Source organism: Pelodiscus sinensis, chromosome 14 (genome assembly GCF_052426305.1).
Source record: "Pelodiscus sinensis isolate ZL-2025 chromosome 14, ASM5242630v1, whole genome shotgun sequence".
Classification (NCBI taxonomy): domain Eukaryota; kingdom Metazoa; phylum Chordata; order Testudines; family Trionychidae; genus Pelodiscus; species Pelodiscus sinensis.
In genome coordinates this window covers 27,365,807-27,379,479 of record NC_143065.1, presented here as the reverse complement: position 1 = coordinate 27,379,479, position 13,673 = coordinate 27,365,807, and the positions used below count along the sequence as shown (strand labels likewise).

Genomic DNA, 13,673 nt, shown 5'->3' with positions numbered 1-13,673 from the left:
CTGGTGGAAAGTGCCTACTGTATAAGCAACAGTTGGCCTTCCTCAAAGCACATCACTAACATCTGGACCGAGGCCTTTGGCATCAGCTCTCAGATGAAGGCTAGGCTTCATCCCCACTGCCTCCTGGGATGACTGTCCTTCTCACTTTTCTTCACAACTGAGCCAGCTGCGAGCATGGTGTGTCCACCACCTCCTGTGCCATCCTTCCGACCCCGAGATGACCTGGTGCAGGAATACCTCGAGTACCTCCATTCCTTGGACAGGAACTTTGAGGAGGAACACAAGAAGTGCTGGGGTGACCAGGAGCTAAAGTGGATGATCTGGGAGCAGCTTTTTCGCCAGCATGAGGCAATGTGCTCCTTGATCACCACCACCATGGAAAGCCCGGTCATGGTTATCAATCAGTCCACCAACCACCTTCCCTCATCTGCCATTCCTGAACTCTCAGCACTAGCTCCTCCCCAAGTCCCTCCGGCACCCACTTCCCACAAGTGCCTCCAGCACCTGCTCCCCCCAAGTGCCTCCAGCACCACACGCACTCCTACCCTTGCCCCCACCCTCTAGTCCCTGCCCCAGGGCCACCAAGGGTCATGCACACTAGGTGGTGGGACCTCTTAGGCAGCCGAGGCATCCAAACGCACCCAAGGCAGGCACCAATCCCAGCCCCAGCCCTAAGCCCCTCCTCCTCCTCCCAAGTTCTTTCACAAGCCCCTTTCCAGTTTCATATTCCTCAAATAAAAAATACTGGGTTTATTGTTTCAAACAAAAAGTCTGGTTTATTTTACCTGTAGGTAGGAAGGAAGGGCAGGGGAAGAGGTGGATGTGGGATGAAAAACACACATGGGCAATGCAGAGGCCCCTTGTGTGGAGGCTGGAGGAGAGTCTCATGGCTAGGCTTCTCTGAAACTCTCCCTCAGGGCTTCCCAGATAAGCATAGCCCCCAATAGGCTTGCTGGATGGTAATGATGCATGGCTACTCAAAAGCCATAGTGAGCTGCTCAGGTTCTGCAACCCACCCTCGCAGGAAGGTCTCCCTTATTTAACAAAGGTTGTGGAACACACAGCAAGCTGCCACATAATGGGGGATGTTCTAGTTGCCGAGGTCAAGATGGATGAGGAGACTCCGGAACCTCCCCTTCAAGTGGCCAAAGGCAACTTCCACAATCCTGCTGTGCCTGTTGTTGAACTGTTCCTTTGTGGGGTTCAGACATCCCGTATAAGGCTTTATTAGCCAGGGGAGCAAGGAGTAGGCTGCGTCGACCACAACGTAGATGGGCATGTCCACTTCTCTGACCCCATGTGTGGTCGAGGAAAAAAGTGCCAACATGAATCCTCTTACTAGGAGGGGAAACGAGGAGTAACGGTAGTTCGGACTAGGAAGCTTAGTCCGAACTACCTAGTCCGTGCCGCGTGTAGCTGCGCGGCACGGAGTCCGCACTAGCGGACATTTAAAAATGGCGGCGCCCGGCTTTATGCAAATGAAGCCTGGGAAATTCAAATCCCGGGCTTCATTTGCAACTCCGGTTGCCTACATTACCACCTTAGTTCGAACTAGGGTGGTAGTGTAGACATACCCTTTGTCTGTAAATGGGTGATAGAAGAGGGATCACTTGATGATTACCTGTTGTGTTCCCTCCCTCTGGGGCATCTGGTATTGGCCACTGTCAGCAGACAGGATACTGGTCTAGATGGACCTTTTCATCTGACCCAGTATGGCCATTCTTATGTTCTTATGGTGGGAAAGGGTAACTGCACTAAGTGCAATACAATCCAAGATCTTAGTTTCTCATTTGAATGGCCAATCTATGCCTCCACCTATTCTGCTGCAATTACACCACTATTTTCAGAGTGATAGCTTTATCAAATCTGGTATGTGTGCACCTACCTGAGCTGGGAATGACACCTCTAGTGCATCCTAGTGCATCGAGTGCATCCAGCACATCCTTAATTACAGATTCCCCAAACCCTTACACACTGTGAAAAGAATGAAAGAAACAAAAGGAAGGATGGTCATGCGTTTAAAGCACTGGGTTGGAATTCAACAGATTTGGGTTGAGTTCTTAACTCTGTCAGGGTATGTCTACTCTGCATTCCTCTTTCGAGAGAGGAATGCAAATACAGCTGAGCGAAATTGCAAATAAAGTACGGATTTGAATTTCCCATGCTTCATTTGTATAACGGTGTCCGGGAGCTTTTTCAAAATACCCTATTTTGAAAGAAAAAACACAGTCTAGATGGGGTTATTTCGAAAAAAAAACCCCATCTTTCGAAATAACCCTTAAACCTCATTTTATAAGGAGTAAGGCTAATTTCAAAAGAAGGGTTTTTTCTCGAAATAACCGCATCTAAACAGCATTTTTTATCTCGAAATAGGATATGTATTTCAAAAAAGCGTTCAGCCGCAATTATGCAAATAAAGTATGGGAAATTCAAATCCGTGCTTCATTTGCAATTTTGCTCAGCTGCATTTGCATTCCTCTCTCGAAAGAGGAATGCAGTGTAGACATACCCTCAGAGACTTCCTACATGGCCATACACAATTGTCTCTGATTCCAAACGTTAAAATTAAGTTAATAAACTTGCAGCCAGCCTTTGCCTTTTTTGTCTATTTAGACCTTAAATTCTTCAGGGCAGAGACTCTGTCTTACTATGTGGATGTACAGTACTTAGAATAATAGGGATCCTAATCACAGTTGACACTTCTATTTGTTTCTGTTAGTATTTATATTACAAAGACAAGAAGTACATAGACATGATTGTCATGCATATCAGGAGCAATATTTTCTTATCGGATTTTAATAAACTTACATCTGAAACGTATTTTAACTGAGGTCTGTTATATATCAATCCATTTAATTAATATGCTTTAGGAGTCTTTATACACTAACATGTGGCTAGCTCGTGGCACTGCAGCTAGAAGAGAATATGATTTTGGGCATAAAAGCTCTTAGCACAAAGCAAGATGAAAAAAATTCTTCCCTTCACTAACTTGTTTTAAGTTGAACAGCGAAGAGGATGGGGAAGTGGACTTGTGCCTTTTTTCCCTTCTGTCTGCAGCATAAAGAGGACCTGAAATGTTTTATATCCCGCTTTTTTTCCTAATGAGAACTCCTGCTTCTCTACAGTCTACAAGTATCTAGGAGGACTGGAGAACCAGTGGCATCACAAAAGCCAAAAGCAACTTTATTTAATTTGAGAGTAATTAAGTACTATGACCAATTAATATTTGGGAGAAGGACATTTTTGGTGAAACCTCAACACTATTTCTCTTTCACTTACAGTGAGAGAAAAATGTAGCCATATGCAGATTGCAGTCAAGTCCTCTAGCAAACCCAGAGAAAAACAGACTAGAGATTCTTTATATTTTAAGGTTAAAAAAAATCAGAAAAAAACTCCATTAAAATAAATTGTATAAAAAATATTTTCTGTACTTCTTTAGACATCATAAGAAAGCATAATAAGAAACAAGCCCCTTTTCAAAATATTCTTTGAAAGTTAAATCTGAAAGTGAAATCCACTTCCTGAGGGCAATTTATTGCAAAACATAGATGGAAGAATGTACCACTCCCATAATTTTTGTGATGGAAGATGCCTATCTACAAAGTAATATCTGAGGGAGAGCAAATGTTCTTGAACCAGTAACTTCTTGGGCATCTTGGACAACCCCTTAATGAAGATAGTTTGTTGCACAATAACAAACTAACTCAGAAGGAACATATACAAAATGCCTCAGACTAAAACTCTGAAGAAATAACATTCAGAATGAACATTCAAGTTCAGATCAGATGACTAAGGGTACGTCTAGACTACATGCCTGTGTCGCCAGAGGCATGTAGATTAGGCTACCAGACATAGGAAAATGAAGCGGCGATTTAAATAATCGCCGCTTCATTTAAATTTACACGGCTGCCACGCTGAGCCGACAAACAGCTGATCAGCATGTAAATTTAAATGAAGCGGCGATTATTTAAATCGCCGCTTCATTTTCCTATGTCTGGTAGCCTAATCTACATGCCTCTGGCGACAGAGGCATGTAGTCTAGACGTACCCTAAGTCACTCTTCTTTTAGGAATTAAGCATAGTAAACAGGCAGGACAGTCATCAAACAGCTTATAATTTCAATATGTAAAAAATCAAATCAAGAAATCTTTACGCCCAGGCTCAGAATGTATTTTTTTATTATTATTATTATGTAGCAAGTGTGAAAGGTATCTAGTTGGCACATCACAAAGTAGTGACATACCCACAGCAGAATTAATATGACAGAAGTTGATGGCACTCCACATGACAGCTAAATTTATACCATATGCCACAAAATATAGCACAGTAACTGTCTTTCTTTTAGACCACAGACTGGTTGACACTTGGAAAGTATAGCCGAGATTTATATCACTTTTGACTGGTTTGTGACAAAATTGCGCTGGCTATACATACATGCTTCCAAAATCCCTGTTTCAGGTTAGGAAGATTATCAGTTCTGGGTGTAAAATGAATAAGGAATTAATTTTGTGTTTGGCAGACAAAATAGGGCTTTATGAATGAAAAAAAAAAAAAAGACAAACAAACCACATGCACAAAAATTAAACTGAAAGGGTTGGCCTTTGTACAGAGATTGTCACTGGTTAAATACTGACCACATGTTTCTGACATGCAGGTTTTTCTTTTTTTTTTTTAAAACCTCCCTGCCCACAGACCTACCGCACCCAGATGGACACAGCAGGAGTACATTATAGGAAGAAAAAAGGTAGTAGTAGTGCTGCTCTGCTCATGTGCAGAGACCTGCTAAATATCCAAAGTTAAGTGTGAAAATCCTCCTGACAGCAAACCTTTGACTCATTCCTGTTTAACATAAGAGCTCCAGAAATTTTCATTGGTAACAGGAGCATGGCAGTGGCAAACTAAGACATGATTGACTGGTTTGGCTGGGATGAGTCTTAAGCAGCCCTCATACTATCTTAATCATTTTCCCAAGAAGATTTCCTTCTTGCTTTCTCTTAGGTTTTTAATCTCTCAGAAGCACCAAATCTCTCTTACCCAGAGAGCAGTTTTGTGGTCTCATATTTTTGTTTGGTAAAGTGCTTAATTTAGTTTAAATCCATCTGTTAAATGAAGTACATATACTGAATGAGAATTTAAGCTGGGCAACACTGATTTAATGCTACAGTAAATATATACTATACTAAGAAGAGAAAGTATACGAGGATCTGAGTTGAATGAGAGAATTAGTGAACCAGATCAACCCAAGAATATGAAAACAGATGGAAGTGAAATCATGCTTATGTTAACAAGGCTGAAATCTTATAAAACTTGCCAACATTTTAAGACACTAAATGAGCAAAACCAGCAATAGTTGAAGAAGAGAATCAGGCAGGCCAATCTCCTCATACTAGTTTTTTGGTACTCCAAGGCACAAAAACAAAGATTTCCACATCAGCAGTGTGACATATTTATTTAGATGAGTTAACTGTAAAAACAGTTGCCAAGGTATTTGCAGTCTATGCCAAGTAGATGTCAGGAGTCAACAGACTGATCTTGTAGCAACAACTGTGGAGAATCACAACTTGTGCTGTCTCTCTCCTTAACAGCTGTTGACTATTCAACCACGTTTTGCAGGGAAGATTATATATCAATTTGTTTATTTTTTCTACTTAAGTAGAGCTATGGAGAAACATTTATGTCAGCTTCTGAGGAAGTCTCCAAATATTACCTTTTACTATAGTGACCTGCATTTTACCCTCCGCCAAAAAAAATTACACTCTCAACTTTTACAACAATTGATATTATTACAATAAATATGATTCAAGATTTAAGAAGTTATGGTATCGATTAGGCAAACTTATTGAATAAAAAAGTTCAAATGCTAATGAATCGAGGACTAAAAGTTAACAAATCTTTCGAACTATTCATTTAATACCTCAGCAAAGATTTTTATTCTCTCTGAGGAATAAACGCCCATTCTGGATTGTGCCATCTCAAAAGGATTTGAGCAGCAAAAGCAGGCTAAAGAAAGAATCCAATGTTTGTGCACAAATACCTTGACAATAACAAGCAATTTATAAGGAACAGAGAAAAAGCGTCTTAACAGTTTACAGTAAAACTCCAATAGTCCGGCATCCAATAGTCCGGCACTCCTGATAGTCCGACATCAAAATGGCAAGAGCCTAGTGAGTGAGCTTCGGCAAAAAATGAGTCACAAGGTACCAGCAGCAGCAGCTGAACTGAGCAAAAAGGGTAAAAAAGGCTTAAAAAAACTAAAACATTACAGTATACTGTATACAGTATGTACAATAAAAAGGGTTAGGAACACTTTATATACAGTATATAATGTATACAGCATATATATAACCAGCTAATAGTACCTCCTGATAGTCCGGCATATTTGATAATCCGGCACCACCTAGGTCCCATAGGTTCCGGATTATCGGAAGTCTATTGTATTAAGTCTGGATGAAATTATGAATCACTGGACCCAAATCCATAAGTCATGGCAGAGATCTGTCTCTGGATTGTCAAGGTAGCTCAAAGTACTGGAGTCCTTCTTGATGTCTTACTATTTCAGGGCATGCACATAACAGTAGCCAGAAATGATGTGTATATCTATGGATGGCCAGGAGGCTGTGCCTGCTGATCCAGGCCTAGTCATGGAGATAGATGTAGTATGCATAATGGCATCTGAGCACTTTTTTGAAAAAGGGTTTTTTGAAAGTGAAAGCGCCATCGAAAACCCTTTTTCGAAAAAGCGCTCGGATGCCATTATGCAAATGAAGTGTGGGATATTTAAATACCCTCTTAATTTTCACTTTTGATTTGCCTAATTTACATCCCTCTTTTGATGGAGGGATGTAGTTTAGACATAGTCTTGTATTTCATAAAGGGTAAGGTGAAGAAAAAACTCCTTTAAAACAAGGGCTATTTTATCTAATTTGCTCAGCTGCCACAGTGATGGTCATACTAATGAACAGCAAACTAGCTAGTTTTGATAGATTACATAGATCATAGTTGGATAGATGACTGAGAACCACGCTCTGAATACAGTAAATATTAACCAATACAGTATCCATGGTCATGTACAAAAGTAGAAGACAAATCTTTCTATGGCGGGTTGCATTTAAGAACTGCTGCAATGCCTACAGTAATGTTAGTGGTCATATTCTAGCCTATAAAGATAAACAAGAACAGAACAGAACAATTTTATATGCAAAACCTAAACATATGTACCTTCCATCATGCCTTAAAATTCTATAATAAAAGAAAAAAAATATCTCCTCAAAGGAAGTTTAAGACAAATATGGACATACCTGACATATTCCACTGATACACATATCCAGGGATTCAGTATTACAGCGAGTACCATCTAGCACTTTTGGGGCAAGCTCCACAACCAATTGTTTCCCCAAAGCTTGACACTTTAGTGCACATGGTGCATTGGGGTCATTATATACAGGAAGCCACTCATAAAAATGTCCTTGGAACTTTACATCATTGTAGGCTGAACACTGTTGTGCTCTGAAGTCACCAACATCCAAAGAGCAGTCCTAAAAACAAACCAAAGGAAATCATTTAAAAAATGAAAACACCTCACATGTGTGATCATAGTGTCTGATGAATTATATAGAAACTACCCAAGTTGGCTTAGAGAAGGCTTAACCTAACCTAACAAATAGCCCCATAATACAGGTCCTACTTTAAGGATTAAAACAATATATTTTACTTAATCCACTATTTGCTATGAAGTTTACAGTTAAAAGCACATTAACATAGAATCATAGAATAATAGGACTGGAAGGGACCTCGAGAGGTCATCGAGTCCAGCCCCCCGCCCTCAAGGCAGGACCAAGCTCCGTCTACACCATCCCTGACAGATGTCTATCTAACCCGTTCTTAAATATCTCCAGAGAGGGAGATTCCACCACCTCCCTTGGCAGTTTATTCCAATATTTGACCACCCTGACAGTTAGGAATTTTTTCCTAATGTCCAATCTAAACCTCCCCTGCTGCACTTTAAGCCCATTACTCCTTGTCCTGTCCTCAGTAACCAAGAGGAACAAATTTTCTCCTTCCTCCTTGTGACACCCTTTTAGATATTTGAAAACTGCTATCATGTCCCCCCTTACTCTTCTTTTTTCCAAACTAAACAAGCCCAGTTCATGAAGCCTGGCTTCATAGGTCATGTTCTCTAAACCTTTAATCATTCTTGTCGCTCTTCTCTGCACCCTTTCCAATTTCTCCACATCTTTCTTGAAATGTGGCGCCCAGAACTGGACACAGTACTCCAGCTGAGGCCTAACTAGTGCGGCAGAATGAGCGGCAGAATGACTTCACGAGTTTTGCTTACAACACACCTGTTGATACAACCTAGAATCATATTTGCTTTTTTTGCAACAGCATCACACTGTTGACTCATATTCAACTTGTGGTCCACTATAGTGACCTCACTGGCACAAGTTGATATCCCTGCTCATACTAGCTTTTTTACAAGGATTCATACAGCAAATAAAATGTTTTCTTTAAAATGGGTTCTGTGTTAAATATTGGCTTTAAAAGAATACGTATTGAATCAATGAGTTCTACAATATAGTTAATACTGTATACTTCCATAGCTCCTTTCATCTAAGGATCTCATTGTTTTACAATCCTCAAGAAGATTAATACAGTCTCTGTAAGGCAGTGGTCCCCAACGCGGTGCCCGCGGGCGCCATGGCGCCTGCCGGGGCATTTGTATACACCCGCCGACAACCCGGGCTGGCCCCGCCCCCCGGCGCGTGGCGCACTGGAGGCGCCGGCCCCAGGCGCGCGACACTCACTGGCGCCTGGTGCGCGGTGCTCGGGTGGCCCCAGCCCCGGGGCACATGCGGGCGCGCGGCGCCGGTGCCAGCCCCAGGCGCGCAGCATGGGCGGCGGCGCAAGCCACGGGCCCACGGCACAAGGGGCTCGGGTGGCCCCGGCCCTGGCGTGCCCCAGGACGCGTGGCCCCGCCCCCGGGCGCCCGGCGCGTGAGTGGCCCCGCCCCCGGGCACCCGGGAGCCCATAAAGGTTGGGGACCACTGCTGTAAGGTATGGCTTGCTACCCCTATTTTACCAATAGGGAAAGGGAAATACAGAGAAGTATGGTGGCTTGCCTTCTGTCACACAGGGAGCAAGTGGCACTCAGAAGTATATACCAGAACTTCTGATTCCTAGTCCTAGACATGCTTTTTTTTTATGAGAAAACAGTTTTAAAAATAAAACAAACAGACCCCTCAAGTTTGTCATTATTGATTATGTAATTTAAATTTTATTGGGAGAACTCAATTTCTTTGTTCCCCAAGCAGATACTGTTGAATGATTAAATATAGGGAATTTAATATTTGCAAACATCTAAATAAACAATTTTTAGTACATGTAAGTGTTTAACCCAAATTATAGCGGCAGCTGTAAAGGCAAACATAGATTAATGTGAAAAGAACTTTGGGAAGAATCTGACAAAACAATTAGTGTGTCAAGCAATCTCTCACTAAAGACTCAATTTAAAAATATGTCCAATGTCAAAAAGTCTATGCTAGTCTGAATGCATATTCTTCCAAGAATTCTAACCACACATATATACCATATGTGAGAAGGAGTCCAACAAAATTTTATTTTCATTGGACATAAAACTGAAAGACTGTGACATGTAAACTAAATTCAAGGAACTTGTTACTAAGTGTCAGCTAGCAGTGCAGCACCTGAACAATGCATCAATGCCATTCAGATTGATGGATTTAAATCCTCTTTGGAAAACACTAAAACATTTACAACTACATTTCACAGCACTGGCTACAATTTGCAATAGCTGGAAGAGAGATTTATAGGAGAAGGGTAGGAGTTCCACACTGCTTCTGAGTCCCTTTTAAGGCAGTCTCTTACTATTATCTTAAACACATGGGCTACGTCTACATTGGCATCCCTTTCCGGAAAAGGGATGCTAATGAGACGAGTCGGAATTGCAAATCCGCGGGGGATTTAAATATCCCCCGCGGCATTTGCATTTACATGGCTGCCGCTTTTTTCCGGCTTGGGGATAAGCCGGAGAAAAGTGCCAGTCTAGACACGATTCTCCGGAAAATAAGCCCTTTTCCGGAGGGTTTCTTATTCCTACTTTTACGGAGGGGTTATGACCTGTGACAGGAGACTGGGATGCAGGAGAAGGTGCAGGGATTTGGGCTGTGAACTTAGACAGGGGGTTGGGGTGCAGGAGTTTGGATTGTGACCTAGGGCAAGAGGAGTTGTGACATGGGGCAGGTGATTGGGCTGTAGGATCTGGGAGGGGGTATGGGTTCAGGACGGGTTTGGATTATGTGGGGTTGGGGACAGGAATGGGAGGGAGTGGAATGGGGGAAGAAGGGGCTGGGGTGCCAGAGGCAGGCTCTGGCCAGAAGACTTACTTGGGTGACTCCCACCCAGTAGCCCAGAAGGTTTCTCAGGCAGGATCCCTGCATGCCCTGCCCCTGCACAGGCTTCAAGGGCCATGTGTGTTGGTTTATAGATACAACCCTGAGAGAAGGGGAGGAGGAGAAACTGGCCAATGGGATTGTGTTGGGGATGGGGGCAGCATGTGAAGACTCTCCACACCTGTTGAAGGACAAACGGAATAGCAGCTGCTTTTCTGAGCAGTGTGCAGAGGCAGGGCAAGCTTCCTGCTGTGTCCATGGGCTGGATTCAGCAGCGTGGTGGGCAGGATCCAGCCCATGGGCCATATTTTGCCCAGTCCTGGATTTGACAGTTATGGGTCAGATTTGTTTTGAAAATACACCGTGAATGAAAAAGAGAAGTTACTTAACAATTACTGTAACTCTTCAAGAGAGTTGTCACTGCATATTCCTACAAATGGGAATATGCAGAGGTACCTAAAATGTGAGATTATATGTACGCTGCACCAAATTCTTCTCATGTGCAGCACTGCTAATTCACAGGAGTTTCACTGTTATAATTGAGAACAGAATTTAACTCTCTCTTACCTTCCCCAGAAGAGAGGCTAAAGAGCAGAGAGGAGTTGACAGAACCTAAAGTTTTTATGGGCACTACATGATTATCTTCTATCATACTAAATGGAGTGGTAGCTAGAGGATAAGGATAATTTATGGAAGTTAATTCTGAGTAAAATTAGAAGTTACCTGTTGGACTACAGAGTAGTGACACCCAAGCTGACTAGCTGCAGAGCCACTTTTCCATCATCCAGAAGCATAGACAAACACCCAGAAAATAACTAGGGAGTGATGTCATTAGACAGGGCTGTGACATGATGTTGTTACATTTCATTATTACCAGGTGCTGATGCAATGTCAGGACATAAACATCATAATGTCAAGATAGCACTCACTCGTTGTTTTGTAGCTCCCAGGTCCTCAATACTACCCAACAGCTACTTTTTCCTCCCACTCACTTCTTGCTGCTTGAATGGAGAAATATTTCTTTTTTTTCTCCTGTTCTCTCTTGGCAACTTGGAGGGACATGAGGGACCAAAGCAGCTCATTTCTTTGCTCACTCTCTCTGCTTCACATTCAGCTTTAGAATGTGAACACTCAAATTTAAAAACTCAACTAGCACCTTATGAGTGACCCTACAGAACTACATATTTATTATTTACTATTTGTATTATAGCAGCACTTGAAGTCCAACCAAGATCAGGGCCCTATTGTGCTATGCACAGTACAAATATATAAAGAGAGCAGAGCTTACGATCTAAAAATAAAATACCGACTATACCATCTACATGTTTTGTTAGTTTTTAATGTGCTACCAGACTATTTGTTGTTTTTTAAGTTTTTCCTGTTACAGACTAACTCGTCTACCTCTCTGAAACTTTAGAAGTTGGAAGAAAGAGATGTAGTGTGAACAATAAGATACGCTGTGAAAAATACAATGGTTTGCGAACATTAGTTCCAATTTTAGGGGCAGAGGATCATTAAATAGCCAGAAAGAAAAGGAGAGGAGATATGAATAGAAAAACATTCAGAAGTTCAGAAAGTAGGCATCAAAGGTGGTCTGTAGTGAAGTGATAGTACAGGAGTACACAACTGATCAGTAGAGCCCTGCAAATCTACGGATATCTGCTTTACATCCACTGGTATCCACATCTGCAGATATCAACGCAGATATCCATGGTTCATTTTTGTGGATACAGATACAAATTTTGTATGCACAAAGGAACCTACCAATCAGCTGCATATGGCTCCCAGGTCATTGATTCTACTGTCATGAGTGCCTCAGTAGCATGATTGTAGAGCTAAGATACAGGTTAGAGATACAGGGACATAGATGAGAGATATACAGATAGATTATTGGACTAAAACTACTCAAAGGTCAGCCAAGATGCTCAGAGTGGGGTACAATAAGATTGACATAGCTTAGTGATTAATATGTGAAAGCTAAGAAAAGGATTTAAATGCAAAGGTATAAGAATTATCTGTGCATAATGGAAGTTAATAATGGAGTTTTCATGAGCAAATCTTTTACAGGTTGGTCCTCGCTGGTCCAGCTCCCTCGTTACCTGACTGATCCCAGATAATAAGGGAGTTTTCTGGACCAGGGAAGATTGGGGATGGGGCGCTAGTCTCTCTGCAGGGCTCCTCTCCTCAGCTACCTGGCACCATTGCCCTTAGCCCCCTGGCTGTGGCAGCCCTGCAGGCACTCACAGCCTCACTAGTTATGGGTTCTGCAGCTCCTACTTGCTGGTTCCACCATCTGCGGACTCAGTGGCTCTCCCCACCCCACTCTACAGACTTAGACGGCCCCACTAGCTTCCTGACCCACAGCAAGCTCCGCTGCCTCCCTGCCTCGCAGGCTCTAGCGCACCACTGGCTTCCCAACTCTGGTACCCATGGGCTCCTCTGTTCTTCTCGGCCAGCTATGCTCCTAGCTGTTAGCAATTTCTGTGCTGGAGCTCTCTAGGGGCATATCTACACTAGGAAACTATTTCGAAATAACTACATTCGAATTAATAACTCCCAAAATAACAAAATCAAAATAGCGTGTCCCCACTATGGGGAAAATCTCAAAATTAGTCCAAGGCATGCTCTATTATTGTGGATGCACTACCTCGGCTTAGAGCCCAGGGAGCACGGGGGAGTAATTATTTCGAATTACTCTGTGGAGTAATTATTTTGAAATAGCAGCACACCAGAACGTCCACAGTAACTCTGTTTCAAAATAGCTACTTTGAAATAAGTGTTATTCCCTGATGTGACGGGGCCTCCTGCCCTGCGCCTCTTCTGAGGGGTGACTCCTGCAAACTGATACCTCACCAGTAGTCCCTGGCAGCTTGGTCACTCCAGGTCAGGCCCAGCGACCAGTGTTCCCTCTCCTTAGGGTCACAGGGGTAGGGGACTCCGGGCCTGCCCTCTCCACCAGGCTCCAGCCCAGGACCCTGTTGGTGGTGGGTGCATTCCCAACCACCAGCTCAGCAGGGAATCCTTCCGAAATGCACCAAACTCACCAGGCTGCCTCTTGGCTTCCTTCCCTGGGCTGCTTCCTACTCCTGTCCAGCTGCATAGGGCGTGATTTGGCATCAGGCTGCTGCTCCCACAGCTGCTGCTCTTGGGTTAGGGTAGGAGCTCCTTCCCCCCCAGTGGCCAGCCCCAACTGACTAGCTTCTCTGGCCTTTATACTAGGGCTGCAGTGCGAGCCTACCCAGCAGAGCTTGGGGGAGGGACCTG

General features: G+C 43.0%; 1 protein-coding gene across 6 annotated transcripts in view; it reads right to left on the bottom strand.

The window, feature by feature from the left end:
• ADAMTSL3 (ADAMTS like 3) overlaps positions 1-13,673 on the bottom strand; it is a 395,806-nt gene that overhangs the window by 173,340 nt on the left and 208,793 nt on the right. For all 6 annotated transcript variants that reach the window (XR_012895741.2, XM_006139251.5, XM_075897127.2 and 3 more), the window contains exon 6: positions 7,299-7,535. Coding sequence is in view for 5 of the 6 variants with exons in the window: in XM_006139251.5 (XP_006139313.3) it covers positions 7,299-7,535 (237 nt within the window). In the remaining variant the exon portion in view is untranslated. The remainder of the gene's footprint in view (positions 1-7,298; positions 7,536-13,673) is intronic.